Source organism: Cygnus atratus, chromosome 4 (genome assembly GCF_013377495.2).
Source record: "Cygnus atratus isolate AKBS03 ecotype Queensland, Australia chromosome 4, CAtr_DNAZoo_HiC_assembly, whole genome shotgun sequence".
Classification (NCBI taxonomy): domain Eukaryota; kingdom Metazoa; phylum Chordata; class Aves; order Anseriformes; family Anatidae; genus Cygnus; species Cygnus atratus.
The window spans coordinates 32,652,659-32,674,080 of record NC_066365.1 but is presented as its reverse complement, the minus strand read 5'-3'; the positions used below and the strand labels follow the sequence as shown (position 1 = coordinate 32,674,080).

The following is a 21,422-nucleotide window of genomic DNA, read 5'->3' as shown; positions in this document are numbered from 1 at the left end:
CCTTCAGTTTCTGGTTTGCTATTTTTCTACATTTTCTTTTTGTTCTTTTATTCCTATTCCTCAGCTACTGATTCTAGCCCAGCAGTGTCCAATAATTTCCTTTTTCATGAGCTATGCAATACCTTCTCTCCTTTGCCTTTTACACCTAATGATAAAGTAAGATAGAGCCCTTATCAACTGCATTTTTTCAGGCTGAACTATGACGTTGTGTACTGACACTTAGATGGATAGCACTTTGCACAAGGCTGAAAAGTTCTGAAAGAAAGCACAGGAATGGAGAAATTTGGTTCCTATGTTCCCTTTTACACAATGCCCAACTATTATAAAAAGCTGCTTTGAAAACTCTTACAGGAAAAAATGCATTTCATGAACTTAAATCTCTCAATTTCCTGTTGACTTAAGAGACCGATGACATCAACATCCCCATTTCAGCTACAGGTTATTCAACATGCTAGAAGTCAGTGAAGAAAGAAGTGATACAATCTGTAAATTAGTTGACTTCACATTGACAAAGTCACTAGCACTTAGGTGCAGCGTTAGTTTAACAGCTATTTTCTTTAAAAAGTGGTTTTCACCTCCCTTCCTTGCTCTGGCAACTTGATTCCAAACTTCCTTAAGCTGGCTGCAGCACTTCTCGCACTTTGCTCTGAAATGACTTCAATAAGCAGGATGTCAGAAAACCCTCAGCTTTTGTTGACGCTTAGTAAATTTTACATTAGCTTGGCAAATGTAAGCAGCTCATAAAGCAGCGAGATGCATGATAATGAAAACACAAACAGCAGAAGCGTGTGGAAGTGGCGAGCAAGTAGACAAGACGTCAACCCTTCAGCAACATCAAGCTATCAGGTCACTTCTCCCTGGATCCCTTAGCACGAAACAATGGTCCTGAAGAGACATAACCAATAAAAAGCTTCCTAAGCATCTCAAACGAAATTTATTATCACGAGAAAGGGAAGGGAATATGCTGCTACATGTCTGCCCTCAGTCCATACGTTATTAGTGCAGAAGAGCATTTGACAGAAGTAGGAGGAGACCATTTGCACAAGGAAGCTTTTTGTAAGGTCACATTAAGTATTTATGAAAAAGAGACTTTCTAGTAAACTGCATATTGGCATGACAATATGTCAATACTAATGATACTACTGCGTCATTAAGACGTATATTTGACCGTATACATTTTTAAATAGCTCCTACCATATTTAAGCATCCTGTGAGTGTACACATTTATAATCAGAAAACTATCATTCGGCTTTGCTCCACAAACTTTCTAACTTTATTTACTGTACTACAGGGTCTTGTTGTCATTATCTTTTTTTTTTTTTTTTAAGCCATCTTAGAAGCACATGTCTGTCTTTCTTCATTAAAAATTTCAGGTATGTAACAGAAATCCAGCTTCATCATCTTGCACTTTCCAAGTATTCCAGAAATGTCTGCCCAATCCTCATTGGCTATAAAACAATTTGGTGGTTAAGTACATTTAAGTCTAGCCAGAGTTGCACCAGCTGTTAAGAAGAACTGCTACAGCTGCTACGCAGGAATTCGTCTGCTGACCACTTATTTATGCTGTTGTTGCACCTTTAAATAAAGCTGAGGCAAGAATTAGGACTGCAACAACAGGTAGAGAAGTCATGCAATATTTAACACTGGATTAAAATGCAAGTCAAATTCCCAGGCTGAGGACAAGCTGGGGGGAAGGGGAAGCAGGTGGTTTTGTTAGCAAGAAGGCTGCTTTACAAAGCAGGAAACTGAAAAATTAACTTCATACACAATAATTCAACTTCTCTTAGGAACTTTTCTAGTGTGTTCATGTAAAATGCAAGACTATAAGTGAGAAATTATCTACTTGTGTATACACACATACAAAATATATACAAGGCCAGTACCAAAATATTTTAAATCACAAGTATTAGTTTTTTAATAGCATCTAGAAACCATTACTAAAAAATAAATTTGGACTTGTAATTCTCCCTTTCTGCATATTAAATGGAAAAGTTACATTCCCCCCAAAAACATAAAGCTCTTAAAAATATTTCTGCCACTAATACATTCAGATTTCTTTTCTTACTAGGAAGAAAAAAATGTCCAGATACTATTTAGCATTAAAAAAATCCTCTTGTATACCCTGACATCAAAATAAGACTCTTATATCCAGCTATTTTATTTAAATAAAATGAAAATATGCCAGAAATAGAAGTTTGAACAATGCAAAGTATTACATTTTGAAATGAAAGAATGTAGGCGGCCAGGTCTATTTTTTAGAAGATTATTTTTTTCTCACCAGAACTGTAAAATTCAAATAAACGCAACAAATGCAACCAATTGTTATACTGGCATTCATTTGATAGCAACGAATTAAGCTACCTAATCCTTTTCAGCTGGTTAACAGCATACTGCAAAGGGCTGTGAAGCTATTTATAAAGCTCAAGATATGTGAAGTAAAGGATGCCTAGATTACAGAAAAGAGCAGGTAGTCTATGGAAGACGTGGCACTTGGTTGATATGGACGCTATCTTGATCTTTTATTTGCCTCTTTTACTTCCCCCCTTTTTTCTTCCCCTTTGAGTGGGTGGGGGGGGGAGACGGATGGGACGGGATGATTCTTGCCTGTATTTTTATTTAACAGGCACTGGCTTTCCCTGGTTTGTTCAAACATTGCCCATCATCTAAAATACTTATGAGTATTTAATAAATATATATTTATATGGACACCTAGATCCAGCTTTGAGCTGAATTGTCTTCCTGCTGTTTGTACTTCAAACTCTGTCAACAAAGAAATACAGGGCAGCAGTACCACAGTGTTCTCACTGGCAAAGCATCGGAAAAGTTTCAATAGTCTGTTGTTTTTTTTTTCCTCCAGAACAAATAAGCACGCATACATGTAAAACAGAGCTTGGAATACTTACTTAAAGGACATGCAGTACTAGGGGTTTCCACCAAAGCCAAAAACTGTGCAGATGGGTAATTGCCTCAGGGCAACAATATCCTTGCTGAAATATCCTTGGCTTTGGATAATGTCCACCTTAAAGACAAGGAACAATACTACATCTAGCGAGAACAAGAGATCCATAACGAATTACACAAAGTTTGATTTCTTCCATATAGCTGTGTCATGTCCAGTTTTCCTTGCTCATTTTAATTAAGTGATTTATTTTCTGTGTTTTAGAATATCTGACCAAGGGATCGGAACTGAAGGACTTAACACTGGTAAAAAAAAAAAACACCAGTATGCATTATTTGTTGTTTATTAATATTTTTAGTATTCAATATATTTGGCTTAATAATGATTGCAAGAGCTGTCATCCTTTAGAAAGGCTCCATAACTTAAGTGAGAACAACAAAGGGTCTCCTGCCTCTGCCAAAAACAGATAACCAGCAGCTGAGTAACACAAAATAAGAAGGTGCTTTGCACTTACAGGAAACATTGCTCATACTTCACTTAAAAGTAATAATGACTTCTGATGATGAATAAGGTGGAACTTATCCCTGCTGGCAATCTGTGGTGGCCATAGGTACATTTTCTACTTCAGCAGAGGCACCAGGGATTGAACAAATACATTAAAATTTAATAAGTATCAACAGAGTCTTATTTCATGACACAGCTGAAAAGCACAGCCACTATCTCCCAAGATTGAATTACACTGAATAATACTCAAATTCACAATTTGCCCATTTCATATTATGTAATATTTGGTCAGGTAGTAGCATCAGTAGAAAACATCAACTTTTGGTTAAAAAAAAAAATAGCATAAAAAGAAGTAAGATTCTCTACAGAGAAATAGTTAGTTTGGACCAGCTTGACTTGGGACAGAAATCTCTGCATTTTCTTCTTATACTCAAGAATTTGTAAAGATATGTAAATTATTTCCTTATGTACAGTTTGCTGAATACCAAGATGTTGTGCAGATAACAAAGACTCTACAGAAGTAAAGGATATACTGCTAGTTTGCAGATTGCAGTGACAAATGAGTCATGAAAAAATGTTAGTCCTGCAGCAGCTGTTAAACATAGTTCTGCTCCTCAGATCACCTTCTATTCCTCCACCTCTCTAAACTAATTTCGTATCTCAATTTTTGTAAGTATATAACATCAGTGAACAAAATAATTGTACTGAACATAACATTTTTAAACATAAGCTTGTAGCCAGATTAGTATTAAAAGACAATCCTTAAAAAGAAAAATAAAATAATAAACAGAACCAAAAACTAACTCACCAGTAAGTTTTACTTTCTTCAGACTTCAATTCACCATTTCCATCAAGTTTCATAACCACTAATAACAACTTCAGCTAAGCCCCAAAAGGTGAAGCAGCTTAAAATCAACACCTAGAGCAGCAGCATCCACTGATAAAATGCTCAGTAAATACAGCTGTATCACTACAGACTAGGGATGTTTGGGCTAATGATCACATCAGGCAACAGCACCTGCCACAATCGAGAACAACATAAGGAACAAATGGCATATTTAAGTGGGGCAGAGCTCCCCCATGTATTTCTTAGGCAAGCAATGCATCCCCACAGAGTAAGCACGCTGAAAGTATTCTCGAGCATGTTTTCCTGATTTCTACTTCATCATGGCACGGCCCTATAATTCACAAGTTGAAATGGTGTTACTGACATTCTTAAAAAATGCAACGTATATTTTAAAAAGCTGATTTTCATCTTGCGTACTAAGATCCTGAGCAAAATTAGGTGGTTAATTGATGCTGATTTCAAAACTTACAAGACAAAATGTGCAACTAAAGACACTGTCTCGAGTAGTTATTCTGAAAGAATCAATTTGATGTGTTCTACACAAAGCCATCTAGGAATCTGGTAGCGCAGTCGGAGTCACACCAGCAAGTTCCTTTCCAATATTTACCTTTAAGGAGCTCTGCACAGGCCAAGAAACTAGAAGACAATTCAAGTTAATACAGCCTCGTACCAACATATCAATTCTGAGCAAGTCTAAGAGACTGCTTCCCTGCCAGAGAGGTGGCTGGCTTTTTCCCTGCTGCAGGGAAGGGCTGGAAGTATGCCTGCATGTCAACAAACATACGGCTCCAAAGGAATTACACATATGTTCAGAAAGAGCTACCAAATGTGCCTGTAAGGACGATCAGGAAATAAGGAAGGTATACGTTCTGAGATGCAGGCCGCGTCTTCACTGCACAAAGGGTGCGATTCAACATTTGAGTCAGATATTTGTACAGACAAATCTGGCACAAGCAAAAGCTCTGTTGTTTTATTTTCTAGTGTGACTAGTTGAGGTAAATCCCTAGACTGGAACTGAAAGACTGACCTCAATTATTGGTAAAGTAGAAGAAAACTGCTTGTGCCTTACTCAGCTAGGTCTTTAGTCCAGTAAGTGATCACTGTAACAGGGAAAGAGAGGACTAAATCAGCACTTTGTCTTTTCCACATCAAGAAAACACACACCTCTCTATAACGAAGGCAAAAATCAATGAAAACCTCCTTATTAAATACCATCTCATAATCAAAACTATGACCCAAACTGTCAACATCAATGTTTTCTGTTGAACTTCTCTTCCTTCCCAGGCACTGAGATTGTTGATTCTCCTGTCTATACACAATTGTCAACAAAACAAATTACACACCAGTACTGTGCATTAAATCTGTAGTAAAAATTCTAGAAAGCACGATGAAAAACAGTAAAGCACCTTTCATTAAAGAAAAGACAGCGTTTATTGTAGGAGAGATTTCTGTCCTTTGACTGCAAGGGACACTTTAACATAGCATTTAATTACTAGATACCTCAAGAATTTTGCAGGAGGAAGCTGAACTAGGTAGCCAAGTTAAGACACAAACTATATCTGGGATAACTGCATATTATAAGCAGAACACACATGCCAATTCGCAAGCTTCGTGATCTGCTTACAGACTACAGAAAATCAGCAGAGCAGCCATTTTTTAATGCCAGCTTTACCTGCAAGTGAAAGCATAGGGACAATTCTACTTACAAAGGTAAGAATACAGCTAAACCTCAGCAAATATCAGGCAGCAAATGATCCCATTACCTAAAGTCAAGTAAAAGCAAAGCAAGAGAAAAGTACTTTTCAAAAGAAGGGTTGGTATTTGAAGTCAAGAAACACGCTGCAGGTTAGCACAGAAGAGGAAGAACTTTGCTACCTCCACAGAGACTGGGAATCTGCATTCCTTCCACGGATACTTTAATATTTAACAAACTACATCTTAATGACAGTCGCAGAACCTTTCCAAATGATCCTTCATGCTTGGAATCATCAGCAACTAAACTGCGCAGTATATAAATGAGAAAAGTCAAAGGTTGTAAGTGTTAATTGATATTAATCTCAAGAGCGTGGCTATTTCTAATGTTATTACCATCCAACAGAAAAATAAGGTTCTGTACTGGAAGGGTCAAAAATATTATTTTTAAAAAACACAAAACTTGCTCCAAAATAATTAAACTGTCACAGTAATGTAAAAGTAGCTCTGCCTTGCCGTTGTAAAGACTATTAATTGTTTATTTATCTTAAGTCATTTACTCATCTTATCTCATTGTATTTTAATGCTGTGGTTCACAAAAACCAAAGGGGGAGAATGGCAGGAAAAAATTTGCACGTCGCTAATCTTTTCAAGACAGTGATATGAAAGCAGCTTTAATTAGGAAGGAGAATCTCAGGGAGAAGCGAGAAGAACAAAAAATTCTATTGCCAACATTTTTTTTTTCTTACAGTCAGAGCAATTCCTAACATGTACCCATTTTGACACGACTAAATGAATTATTACTTGGTTTAAAAACTACTTAAAGCATTGTGATAATTGTTAGACATCTCAGGAGATGAAAAGCGTGAAGAATCTACATAGCCTATGCGTGATCCCTGCAAAAAAAATAATGGGGAAAAAAGGAATCTCTTTTTGTAGTATAAACTTCTTAAATTCCTCTGTATTTATTTTGTAGATTAAAAAACACACTAAGTTTTTAGCTGCAGGAGGGAAACCCTTTGCAAAGCAACGCAGCAAAACTCTCCATAAGACTGCAGCAAAGCAATAGTAGCACCCTCTGCTGCTGAAAAAGGGGTAAAAATATTAACACACATTGCTGCAAGACAACCACCCCACCTACACACAATATTCCAACCTTCCCTAAATTGAGTGTACTGCCTTTATGCAAAATAAACACTCACTTCCCAAAGGTCAGCATTGCTTTAGTTTTCCTTTCTTTCCATGTATTTCTAAAAAGCTTTGTTTGCTACTAACCTAATAAATAAATAACAACCTAACAATAAACAATAAATTTAACCTAACCTAACAATAAATTTACACTTGCACATAGGAGCCACTTTTCAATTCACACAGGCATGAACTGCCCTGTGCAATCTTCCTTACAATAGCCACTTAATCTCCTTTAGTTTAAAAAATTGATACTATGCTTCCACACAAAACCAAAATTATTGAAAAATAAATCTTTGATATCCTTGTGCCCTATGTACCAGCTCGGAACAAGCACCACAGAGTAAAAAATTCTCTCCCAGTCTGCACGATTTGGGAGCTCAAAGCTAAGTATTCGAACTTTAGGTTTGCTTCAGAACTTTAAGTCTGGAAATGTAAGCTCCCAGGAACAAGCCTGTGGTACACGCTGACCTAGCTCCACTGAAGCCAAGCCAGCTTATTTGGTCTCCCCGCCACTCTCCAAGGTCGACGGACAAACAGAACAAGGAGTGTTAACGCTGATACTCACACACTCACACCTCCCAGTGCCTTTGTGGTCAAACAGGCACGGTGAATATGGAACCTGGAATCAGAGGTCACTGTAACCAAAGTGCACCACTTTTACCAGAAAAATAAGCTGCTTCTCAGCCTTTACCATTGCTGTATGTTGTATATGAGAGGAATCAAATTATTAGCTTTAAATAATGCAGCAAATGCTCAAATACAGCAACTGCTGAAGGGGTATCAACGTGGGTTTTGTTGTTACAGATCCAACTCTATATCCCTCAAGAAGTTTTTAATCTGTATTTTAGCTACTCTCTTTTCTGACTTGGCAAGTCAGAGCGGGGCTGTACCCTGCCGAATGCCTGACCCTTCCGGAGGAGTCAGGCTCGCCATCACATAACACTTCAAGTGCAATCCAAATCGTTGCCACAGAAATATCACTTTCACATTAAAATACCCTAATTTTCTAAGCTTCATGACAACCTCAATAGAAAAAAAGAAAGAAAATAAATGTTTAAGAGGGTTTGTTAGGCCTACAATGACTCTTGTTGAGCAGTACCTGTTGTCCAGAACCACTGAGCACGGCCACACATGGCCAATCTACCTCTACCTCTTCACAGAGATTTTAAAATTCGGGTCCCTACAGAATACATGCAAGTACCTTCAGTACTTTCCATTTACTCCCTTCAAAACACAATTTGTAGAGAAATATAAAATGGCTCCAGAAATCCTGTCAGGAACTGGAGGGTGTGGTGTGAAAGTAAGAGCTTATATCAAAATTCAAGATAACACCTGTCTAAGGCGAGACGCAGACTTCAAGATGAGCGAAAGCTGTCACGTACCTCTCCCAACAACCGGTCTCCTACTTGAACAGCACAAGATTTTTGCCTTAGACATAATAAATCGTAGGTTCTGTATAATCTTCAGATTGTTCTCCTCTTTTGCCAGAGACCAGCTTCAAGCATGCAAGCAGGAGCAAGAAAGGAAACATACCTTGATACCACAACATGACCTAGAGCACCTAACTGGCTTTGGTACTCTGGTATGAAGTAGTTACTTGTCTTAATCATAAAAAAATGTAACAATATTCACTGGAACACAACTAACCCTCATCAGGAATATTTATTTTTATTTTTTAAAGTGACTGTTTCCTAACTGATAGCTTCAATATAGGACAAAACATAACATAGAATTTTAAATAAATGAAAAACTAATAGATCAAAGTTAAAAATTTGTGGTAGCTTTGGTGTAAGTGATCATGATTTCTTTTTTCACCATTCTGCAATATATTTCAAGTCCAACCCAAAGCCAAATAAACCTGTAACTTATTTAAACTGTATGGGAACATTTTCTAAGATCATCAAGATGTCATTACTCCTCTAAGAAAACATCAAAGCAACTAAACAAAAACAACTCATCTTGATGGAAAAAAAGCAATTAAAAACAACAGATTTGATTATACCGAGGATGACAGCTGTTAATATTAAAGTTAATATTAAAAACTAGAAGTTGTAGAAATAGTTAAGCAAACAAAATCTTAAATAAGCAAGGATGTTAATTTACGTAAGCTATTCCCCAGTGACAGTGACTACCAGCTATATTGTCCTTGCAGTGTTACAGAATACCGCATTTACTGAGGGATAAAAGCATTTAAGGGCAGTTGCTATGAAATATCTGATATATTGTAAATATATGTTTGCTCATGTTGTGGTTTAACTGTAGCACAATCATTCCTAAAGAACTCAAGCGATACAAAGTCATCAAAGGGAACTGGCAATGGATGCTGTGCATACAATGCAACCAGAAAAGAATCAGCATCAAGAGTACGTTCCTGAAAGCCTTGCATGTATTACTTATTTTACCCTACTGTGCTGTTTTGTATTTTTATATAACAGACATGACAAACAACATTTGACAGGAGATAGACCGAAGGGAGTGAAAATTAACTGTTAAGAATCTAATGGGGGTACACTGGGTACAAGAAAACTATTCACTTGAACACACCCAAGCATCAATTCAATTTTCTAGTTGCGAAGAATACAGACCATACTTACAGGACAGAAAGCTCTCTGAAAAAGTCTTGCATCATGTTGGGCAGAGCAGCCGGACATGAAATCCCAATGCCTTGCTGCAGTCAAAGGTGTTAATGTGATTGTTTGTAACATGAACAGGCAATACATAGTATGAATAAATTTTAATTGGCCTCCTTGCAAGAACTGAGGTTCTAGCATCTACAGTTCGGATGAATGTTCAAAAATCAGTGTTAAGGGAAGTATCACAATGAGAATAGGAAAATATGTCTGTTGGACACAGTGCCCTAAGTACCTACATGTAGGAGACCTTTCAGGAGCGAACTTGATCCCTTTATGTACACAAAATAAAGACAAGTTAAACAGCTCTTCAGTTCAGCAGGAAAACAATAGAATACAATGGTCAGAAAAGACAGTAAAAAGGCAGAGTAGAATCAAGGTACAGAAATTTAAACACAATTCACTGAAACAACCAAGAGTTCTGACAGATTTGCCTTGCTGGACTGTTTTCTTTTATAAAAAGCAAAAACATTTGAACAATCTTCTTTAGCTTGCACAGAAGTCAACACAAAGCAGCCTAACATTTTAAGCAGGGGACTGTAACACAATCACAAAGACCCTTCTAGATTCCTAAGGCACTCCTGGTGAATGCAACAAAGACTCTCCCGTACCCTCTCATTTTAAGGGCACACACCCTTTAGTCATAACATTTTCAGAACATTATGGAAACAATTACTGCAATTGCTTCCATGGAACAGTAATATCAAGCAAATATTTACATATTTTATTTATATATAATCCTACATATTGTGTAAAACATACATTATAAATATATAAAAACATTTATATAAAAATGTTTTAGCCATTCTGATTGGGTTTATCAGCTAGAACAGTCAGCTTGCTGCTGTCAAGTGGCCGTCTAAGATGATGGGTGCCCAACGCAACCGGCATATACCATGTTACTTGGGAACCTTGCCATGTCCTTCCTTAACATCACATGATCCCACAGGCCAATAAGCAAAAAGTAAAAAATAAAAAAACATATTACAAAGAGACTTTATTCAGTAGTTTATAAGGAGAAGAAAAACAGAAAGACAAAGAACAGATATCCAAAAGTTCATATGAGTGCACAAAAACAGTTACGACTGTAGCAGTTGCTGTTTTATTCAGTTTTACTCCTATCCCCTGATAGTTGGTTCTGATGAAAACACCCTGTACGTTGCCAGCATTGCTCCATACAGCTATATCAAGCTAGCAACTGCGTTGGATCAGCAACGTACGCCTCTGAGCAGCAGGGTTTACATCTGACATAGAAACAGTAGAGCGGCGGATTCAGTCCCCACAGCTGATACTGGTGGTGCAAAGCAAGGTTCACAGGAATACAGAATACAGCAAGGGAGCCCATAACTCAGCCTGAGCGACGAGGAGAAGAGCTGTACTAGACTACAAATGCCGAGAAGCATATCTGAAACACTACAAGTAAGTCTACGAGGTTTGAGTCTCCTGGGATGAGTCCATCTCCAACAAGTACAAACAAATACTGCCGATAAACCTACAAATACCCCTTTTTCTTCCCAAAAGCAGCATATTCATTTGTCATGAATGAATTACCAGAGTAGAAATAAACGTGCTCTGGCACAGCAGTATTTCTACAATATTTCCTAACACAGAATGTGTTCCTATGGTTAGATTTTGTTTTATTAAGGCATTGGTAAGAATTAATGAAGCATTACTGCATAACCATGACCTCGAGCAGTGCCAGCTCAAGCAGCTTTCTACCTGTGCTGCTCCTTCAGGTATACAGTTAAAACTATCAAAAATAAAGTCACACCATGAATCAAAAACAATTCCCAAAGACGATTTCCACTACCTAGCTCCCCAAACAGGTCTTGCAGGAGCACAGCCTGAGGGCACAGCACAGATGAAAATGGCCAGCACTGCATGGAAACAAAATGCAAAGCAACTATCAGACAACACAGAAATTGTGTATCTATATGAAAATCTCTGAGACAAGCTCCTTTAGGCAAAACTTCCTTGAAATATTGATTTATATTGAACGTGCTTTAAAATATTTTTGAAAATTGCATTCATTATTAGAGATGATACAAAAAAGCTTCAGAACTGATCATGTTCTGCTCAGTTCATACATATTTTGAGTATGGTTAGTTACAAAGAAAAATAAGCTTTTGAGTCAGAGACTTTACATGTATTTCTGAGCGTAAACATATCTTACATTAAGTATCACGTCCAAACTGGATGGATGCAAGTTGTTATACAATCATCAACAAGTAACACTGAACTTTGGAAAACCAAATCATCAGATTAAAAACAGCATGTAGAAAGCTAACTGAATGACATGAAATTTGACCGCATCACAGCATTTCATTCCAAGTTAGAAAGCGTATACTTCAGAAGCTTGAACAGTAGAATTATAAAGTTGTATCATTTCCTAAAAAAACACATGAAAACATTATGACTTTTCTCAACAAACTAATCAGCAATACCAAAAACGTATTGCTGCAGCTTCAAGAAGCAAATATTCATCCTATTTACCTGTTCTGGTGTGTCTTCAAGACTGATTATCAACACATTTTTATTCATAGTCATACAAATAGGGAGCCCTGTTAATTGATTCTGTGTTTTTGTTTTACATCAGTTTTCAGAAAAACAAGTATGTTGTAAGAATTTGAGGGTTTTCTGTTTTATTTTTGAAAGGTTGAAGGAAACAAAGTGTTTTATTACCAATTTATGATGATTACAAAATTGGCACACAGGTTTAAGAACAATGCTCTTCCACAAAGCCACTTCCCTGCTCCTCCCTTTCATTAGGCAGTATCACCGCTATCATTATTCTTTCAGATTTTGCTGCTGCTAAAAGTTAAGATAATTCCTTCTTCTTGAGGTATTTGGAAAACATGGTGAACTCCTAATGAACAATAGATCTAAAATGTTGGGTGATACTTGTAACAATAAAAATGGTACTATTTATTTTCAAATTGTTGTTGCAAACTGGAAATTCTCAATCATTAAACACAATTTACAAGCTCCTTTCAAGTAGAATATCATACAGCATTATGCAATGACTGTAAACGAATGATTCGCTATTACTTTCTTTTAAATCCATATGTTGTCAGTGAAATCACTGTGACCTGTCTAGAAGGAAGAACTTTAAGTTTCTGTAATATTTCACAGTAACTTTTCATGACAAACACTTTGAACTAGATCTCACAGACCACCATATACACACAATTGCTTACCTTTTTTCTTGCCTGCTTTGAAAAAGAAAACATCATAAAAAACCCCCGGAGAGTCTTATTAAGGGTATGAGTCAGCATATGAAATATTTTTTTAAACAACCCTGTTCTTTTTAAAATAGTCTTCGAGAGCTCTAGTCCCTTAAAAGGAGTACTTATTCATGTCAAATGCCTGCAGATTTTTTGATTATTAACAGAACAATACAGTTTCAGAATTTATGTAGTCCACAAACTAAGTTCTTTAGGAAACAAAGTCTTTGCCTCAGTTTAAAACTTCATTTTCAGTTTATATATAGATATTTTCCAAAATCCAGAGTTAACCAAGATTAAGAATACAAAAAAAAAAAAATCAGTTTCTCACCTTTGTCTTTGTGTAGAATGGTGATGACTGGTGAATGGGCAAGTCCATGAGGCTATTGGAATTTGTGACACTGTTACTGTTAGCATGCTCATCTTCTCTACTGCTGTCATCAGACTGATCAAAATCATCACTCTCCTGGTCCATTTCCTCCTCCTCTTCCACCTCCTCCTCTTGATCACCAGCATGTTCATCATCATCTTCCTCTTGGTTACAAGTGGATTCTTCATCCACTGTAATAAGTCTATTGTTATTTTCTTCTAACTGTTCCTGCTGGGATTCATGTCTGTCATCAAATCCAGGTTCTTCTCCTCCTATCTCCCCATTCCTCCCAATATGCTGCTCCTCTTGTTGTCGTCTTTGCTGCTGCTCCTCCTCTTCTACAACCCGATTCATCTGCTCCTCATCTACTTGGCTTGAGGAAGCATTACCTCGAAGAGATCCACCAGTTCGTCGCCTCTTGCTGCCCACAGAGAGCAGTTCCTGATTCATTTCCAAAAGCCAGCTTGCTACTTCTTGGACCTTGGCTAGGCTATCTGAAGATGCAAATGCTTTCACATTCTAAGGAGACCAAAAAAAAAGTGGAAAATTACAAGCTATATTTTTGATTACATAAGGCATAAAAAATATGACTACATTGTATTACCCCCAACAACTTGAAATTCCAAGCAACAAGGAGCAGTTTCAACTTCAGATTGAATTTTTTCAGTACAGTGTCAACTTTTTATCAAGAGAGTCATTTCTACTATCATATAGTCTGAGCATGATCTCTGTAAACACTAGATTCTGCAAAATTCCTAAGTTTTTCAGAACTACTTGCATGTGAATATACGTGCCAAGAGAAAACAACCGGCTTCTTAGCTATGCGTAGCGCCCTGTGCTCAGGTGTACACACAGCTCTCACTCAGCATGTTAAGCCATACAAGGGATCCAGAAAGCACAACGACAGCGTTGGAAAGGAGCACAAGTGCCCCATCTCACAGTAGGAGCAGTAAAGGACTTTGTTTCCACAAGTCCTTCAGTAGAGGAAGACATTCTTCAACCCACTCTTCTCCCACCCACACATCCACAAAAGAACAACTCCAGATCTTCAGAAAGTCTACCACCTGTCAGCTTGTTCGTTTGTTTTGTTTGTTTTTAAAATCAGACCAGAAAACTCTAGAGCCTTGGATGACAGAGGTCTGAACAGATAAACGCCATCTTTGCTGTATGGTATTTTTAAAAATACTAAATTTATTGCTGAGGGGACAGGAAGGTCCCAGAAACCATAGCTCAAGTCATTTCATTGTGTTGTAATGTAAAAGCCACAGAAACACATTTACAGATGGTTTTAAAGTCTTGCTTTGAGAGGAACTCATAGATGGCATTCTACACACTTGGTCTCCCTCTCCTGCAGGGAAACAATACTTAAATCCCAAAGACATGGTTCTCAAGTTTCCACATATCTAAGCAGATGACAATCGCCCCCAAATAAATCCTCATGAACTGAAAAGCTGAAATGCATTCCAAGCAAGTGTCCACTAGCAATTAGTTCCAATCCATGAACTAGAGGCTAACAATAAAAGACAATTAAGCTATACATGTCAAGGCAAGGACATGACGGAAACAGCAGAGACTGTGCTGACTTCTTCTGCTTTTACCAGGGGAAAAACCCAGCAGGGCACTGGGTTGCACGTGACCCGAACCAGAAGCTAACAACTCCAACCTTCAGTGCAATGGGCATCAGAAATAAACATGTTTAATTTTCTATACGTACTAAGTAGTACTTGAGAAAGATGCCATTCAGAGAGCACTCTAAGAGATATATTTTCACTTAACTTTTTTCTCAGCGTATTTGAGTGATGCTTAACTCCATTTCATCATGCAATTCAAATGTGGTTGTGAATACAACCTGACGCTAGCACAAGTTATTTATCAGGCTTGCTACATAGTTTAGTCATTATGAACATCACAACAGTACATCTTACTTTCTCAGAAAAAGTGAGAAGATTTGGATTTTTTGAAGCACTTAGTCACTTAAAAAATTAATACTTAAAAGGTCTGTATAAGAAATCTATACCTTCCCTGTCTAACAGTTTTAACTTCCACCACAATTCTCTAGTCACAAATGAAGCTTAAGAGTTTTAAACATTCTTCAGTATCACCAGCTTTATTTTAAGTATATGCAACTACCTGTTTAGGACATACTTGCTAAAGCTGTAAATGCTACACCTGTTTCTAATATTTCAAACATACTTTCAATTTCACCTATAAGCAACTAACATGAAAGGTCAGCATTAAAATAACATATCAGATGACAATAATAATAATAAAATGTATCAGATTCTGCTAACTGCTTAAGTGACAACAATAACTCTAATGTTACTGTTAATAACAGGCCTAAATGAAATTCCAGCCAATCAAAAAGATAATATGCTAGTTTTATTATGGATTTTCAGTTATTCTTCCATTTTTGCAGTGACCATTGGTTCACAAGGGTAGCTTTAGTCAAACACAACTTCCATTTCACCCTGTATCTAAATGAACAAACTCAACTAGTTTTTTCCAGAAACCTATAAAATGCATTATCAAAATTTAATTACAAGCAGTGCTACATCAGAAAGCATCAATATGCAAAGAGCTGATACATTCGCTGAAGCACAGATGGATGTACATTATCTGAGAGATGTGAAACATTAAAGCTGCCTTCTGTCACGCAAGTGCTTGCAGAATTAACTGCTGCCAGCTAATACACAAGATGCAACCATTTCCATCCATAAGGTAGGTATGGAACAACAAGGGACTATTATTATGCAGGATGAAGACTACCAGAGAACTAAGACGTGTTTTCATCTAGCGCTGGGCCTCCTTCACATGCACTCTGAGCCCCGTACTTATATCACAGAATCATTGAATATCCTGAGTTGGAAGGGACCCACACGGAGCATCGAGTACAACATACTATCAGATCGGTACCAGGAAGCTGTTGCTTTTTCTGCCCACCTCAGGCTGGAGTGAGAAATTCAGACAGCCACCAAAGCGTGACAGGGCAGCGGCAATGCTTGCATATGTGTTAACATGCAAACCTCACTGAACTCGGCCAGCAAGTCTGGCAGGCAACACCCAGGGAAGTTTCCTAACACTTTCAGCAGGTCACTGTATGGAAATACAAGGAATCCCTCAGGAAAACGGAAGTCCTGCAAGGGAGCCAACAGTGAACACCGAGCCTCAGAACACACCTCCAACTACGTTCAACGTTAAATGCTGCTCATGCTGAATTCTTTGGCTTTATCCATTTCACATGCACAGAAAATAGATTAAAGAAATAACCCAGAAAAACAGTAGCTCAAAACCAGCTGTAAGAAGTGCCAAGCAACACCGGGGAAGTACAGGGAAATTCCTCAGGACTGTCAGCCGCAGCAGGCTCCGCTCTGTGAGGAGAGGAAGGTGAGCGCGCCACGGCTTGCTTTCCCGCCAAAACCTCTCAGTCCCCCCAGCAGATCCGAGAGTCATTACACATTTTTAAACTTATAAAAACATAACTGTGGGAATGCCTGGAAATCTCCATGTGTACTGCTGGCTCTCTATTAGGCCCTTTTATCACTTAAAAACTCTAAGTCAGGAAAAAAAAGGAAAGGAGGTCAGAGGCAGAGAGGGCAGGGTGGGGGTAGCGAGGCTGTTTTGTGTTGTTTTGTGTGGCAAAACTTGAAAAGGTTATAAAGACTTAGCTTCCAAGTGAGAGATGCAGAAAAGCAGTCAGTGAAAAGAGAATAGTTACATCTGGCAAATCTCAGTTACAATATGGTTTATGAGAAGTGGATGTTCACGGAATAAATATTCTTGAGATTACCAATTTGGTAGACAAGGAATTGGGTTAACAAAAAACTTAGATACTGGATTAAACCCTTCCTAACATACTAATATAGATAACCCTGTAAAAAATTAAGTATATTACACTGAATAATACTGACTTGTAATTCAGAGATGAAAAAAGAGACGGTAGAAAAGAAAAATCCCGCCCAAGCCAAGGATCTTCCACAATTTCCTGTCAACATCCCACTGCCTTCTGAAAGAAAATAAAACCCCTGTACGTGCAGCCTGCCCAAGTTTGGCACAAGGTCTGCATTAGCAAACGGAGCTGTGCGAAGGAGCCAGCAACCCCAGACCTGCTCGGGGAGCAGGGAGAGGGCTGTTACCCCCATAGCAGTTCTGTCCCTAGGGCTGGAGCATCCCCGACAAGCCGGAGAACAGCTCCTGGCTTAGCTTCACCTGAAAAGGCATGCTGGGACAGCTGTGTTTTCCTGCTAGACTGCAAGCGTGGCCCATCAGGAGTTACACTTGAAAAAAGAGATTTTATTCTCTTGATCCAGAATAAAATACTAAGGGCAATGCACCTAAGGGTGACTAAACATCAGCCCTGCCAGCCACCTTTGACCTGTTAAATCCATTTGAAAAACATGCCTATGAAGAGAATTAAATGCAGGAAGCAGCTAGAAATGAACAACAAAAAACATCAATAAGATTGCAAACCCCCTCCTAGACCAAAAAAAAGGACTTGGACCGTACGGCCATGATAACTGACAATAGGCAGCACTGCACACAAGTATCCTACGTGCTGTAAAAAGAACATGTTGGATGTAATGATTGGATTACTAGCCCCAACGTTCCCATATGGGAAAGACTTCAAACAAGTAACAAACCAAAACAGCCAATATGCAGTAACTGGAAACAAACTATACAAAGTCTAAGGTAGAAACCAGCACTTTTGTATATTATGGTACTGGACAATTATCCTCATGCAAGGACTTAAAGAAGACAAGACAATTCAGATAAAGCCACACCTTAAACTAAATTTTTGAGCTTTAAACAGAAATTATAGGAGATGAATTTTGCTGCATTACACCGGGTGGTAAGCTGGATCATAGCAATGGCCTCCTCCAGTCATAAAGTTCTGAGCTTAATATCTTATGAAGAACTGGAAAATTAACACACCTTCTATACTTCCACCATCAGAAAATGTACATCTGAGCAAGACGAACATCTAACTTTTTTAAAATTTCAGTAGCTTTGAAGCAAAATGCATCATTCTCAGTGCATTGCATTCTACAGCAAGACAAGTAGACATGCATTTTCCAAGCATAAAGCCACTTCTTCCAAAGGTATACACACCTCAATTTGCTCATCCAGCCAATTCACAGCCCCAACCTCCACACAAATCAGCTGCTAAAAAGTTTCTCTGCTCCTGCTCTACCATTGCCCTGCCCAGCATCTCTGTGCTACCACTATTTTTTTTTCTTTACTCAAGACTGATCAGCAGACAAGATAGAGTAGAGCAGCACACGCAGCCTCTGTTGGATACGAAATCATCCTGCTCCCTTATGCAATCTCTTTAAGATCCTTTACCAGCGATTCATGTTGTTTTAGTGCAAAATGGTCAGAGTAACCAACATGAAAATTACAGTGCTCCTTTAATGACTTATGTCAAACATAAACCTGACAGCATGTGAAAAACTACACTGAGCATCCAGTAAATTAAAAAAAAAAAAAAAAAAAAGAAAACAAACAGTTAAGGTTTCCCCGTGCAAATTTAATTAAGTCCAGCTGCCTCTAATCTTCTTGGGTGGCCAGTTTGAATTACCTCTCCTCCTTAATATAATCTGGTCCCAACTTTTTATCTGCCTTCTCAGGCTTTTCATCCAGTCTCTGTGCCCTAGCCAAAAAGACTTAAGTCTTTTTGAACAAAGACAATTCCAGTTTCCCCACAACATGGGGTCTACTGTAAGATGTCTCTCCCTTCTGTTCACCTGCTTCTCTTAGCCCAACAATCTTATTTCACCAGACCTCACCCATTTTCTCCCTGCTTCATCATCCAAATTTACCACCTCCTAGGACTGCCTCTTAGGACAGCCCCCTCTCTAACCCTCTGCCTCCATGTCCCAAACCCCTTTAGCCTGCAGTGCTAATTTTCAGTCCCATACTTTGCCCTGTTCTGATCAGTTCCCTGCAAAACAAGTTTAGATGAGACACAATAGCTGATGATATGTGGGTATTAAAGAGCACAAGAGAGCAACATCCCTTGCTATCAATTACAGGGACAAACACAGGAAAGCAATTGAAAGAAAATTTAGCTCTGGGTTGGAAAGACAATGGGGATATGGAAGATCTATCATGTAATCATAATTCCTCTTAGTAAACACAGGTAAGGTATGAAATACAAGATAAAACATTAAATAGCATACAAAACCCACCAGACAATAAGATTACAGAAGAAAGAGTTTGGGAAACATGAGAAATTACTATGGGAAATTACTATGGGAATTTAGCAGTGCTTCAGCTGAGTGGCATGAAAATAAAATATCAGAGGTGGAAGATGAATTAGGACCTTTCATGGGCAAAAGTTTAGAAGAAACAGCTTGAGCTCCAAGCAGTCAACATACTTTTTCTTTAGATAATGATAAAGCTAAGTATGATATCTATTTACTTTATAAAGATTAAGGTATTTTATACGAACAAATCAAGGGTCCAGCACTCATTGCATTCTTCTGACCTCCAGTTATACTCATACAAATGTTTCAAACTGAAGATGTCCAAATCCTCCTTAGAATTCAACTGCTGAATCGAAGGGAACATTTTCTGCTCAATAGGTCTTGGTCCTGTTAGCATAGGAGAATAAATTTTCCTTTTATGGATCTATCCTTTCTTCCCTTTACATTATTTTTTTCCGTAGTATTTCCACATGATCTTCATTTGTACACTTTGAACATCAGCACAGAACATTAACTTTTAATGTCCATTCTCTATTCAGAAACAAATAACTTCATATTGCATGTTTAAGTGGGTGAATAAAACTCTTTTAAGCCATTACAGTAAAAGCCCAGGCTCTTCAAGACAGATTCCCTTAACTCTTCAGACAGTGACTGCAGGCAGAGTCCGAAAAGCTGCAAAAGGCACAATGCTCTTGCTTGCTCTGTACAGGCAGGGCACACAGATTCATTAGCAACACAATCACCCGCAAGGTTCATGCACACACACACACACACAGAATTTGGATTACTTATAGCTAAAATATGTTCTGCAATTTCTCTGTCTTCACAACATCAAGAGGAATGCTAGATCTTAACTCCATGAACCAGAACCCCATTTCTTCTCTCTTCAAAAACAGGAAAAATGCTCTGGCTAAAACATTACACAGAAGAGACCTAGCCCAGAAAGACTTCTTGCTCATCTTCTTCTAACTCACCTGAGTTCAAGTTGCAGAAGTTTTTAACAACAGAATCATGATATAAAATGTACTATTAGAGACCCACTAACAAAATTAAAGCAGTCAACACAAAATAGAAAGAGAGGAAACCACTGAACTTTTCTATAAACACTTCTCTGCAAGAAATTCATGGCCTTAGTTCTTGTATTTGAGATGTTAAAAATATATGCATTTTCCTCGTTTCAAAAAGGAGGAGAAAAATACCATAGCAAATTACTGAGTAGTATTTTATCCAGGGTATGTTTTTACCTTAGAACTTGATACTTAAGGAAATGAGAATTACTGCAAAATACCGTGGGGGTAAGGATAGGGTGGTAATTAGAGGAAAATGGTAAAGCAATCCACTGAGGACACTGCTGAAAGACTCCATCATCTAGTAATAGGAAAACAATATAAAATTAAAATCTTAAGTCCTTTTCCCCAAAAGCCATATCACAACTGACAATTATCAACACAGAGTTATTGAAGAAATAGAGAGCTCATGTCTATACACCAAGAATATTGCTCTTACCTCTCAGCTCACAGAAAACTAAGATCAACAAAGTTACTCCTCCTTTTTAATTTTGTTTTCTGATGTTTTCAAGAGTGAATGGATATAAATGGGGAATAAAATAATTTAAAATCCTTGAAAGATCATCATGGGAGGCAACAATCCGCAACAGAAAATCAGTATTATGACTGATCTTACTGTGTTCATATAAATAATCATGTTATTTTTAGTAGTTACATCAATAATAACTGTTATACAGGAGATGGCTGGTGTATCTTTTCAACAACTACTCTTTGAAGCAAAAAGGAATAATCTGTAAAACGTGACAAGTTAACTATCACGTGTGACTAATGACAGGCTTCTTCCCTTTTCCTCAG

At 37.8% G+C, this 21,422-nt stretch overlaps 1 protein-coding gene across 2 annotated transcripts in view; it reads right to left on the bottom strand.

The window, feature by feature from the left end:
* The window catches only part of FBXW7 (F-box and WD repeat domain containing 7), a 150,734-nt gene that overhangs the window by 84,226 nt on the left and 45,086 nt on the right, over window positions 1-21,422 (bottom strand). The window contains exons 3-4 of one of the 2 annotated variants that reach the window (XM_035552945.1): window positions 13,319-13,876; window positions 10,665-11,640 (exon numbers count right to left, since the gene is read on the bottom strand). In XM_035552945.1, coding sequence (XP_035408838.1) covers window positions 11,479-11,640; window positions 13,319-13,876 — 720 coding nt within the window. In that variant the 3' untranslated portion in view covers window positions 10,665-11,478. Of the gene's footprint in view, window positions 1-10,664; window positions 11,641-13,318; window positions 13,877-21,422 lie in introns of those variants that run through there. The other variant, XM_035552926.1, reaches the window with a different exon arrangement.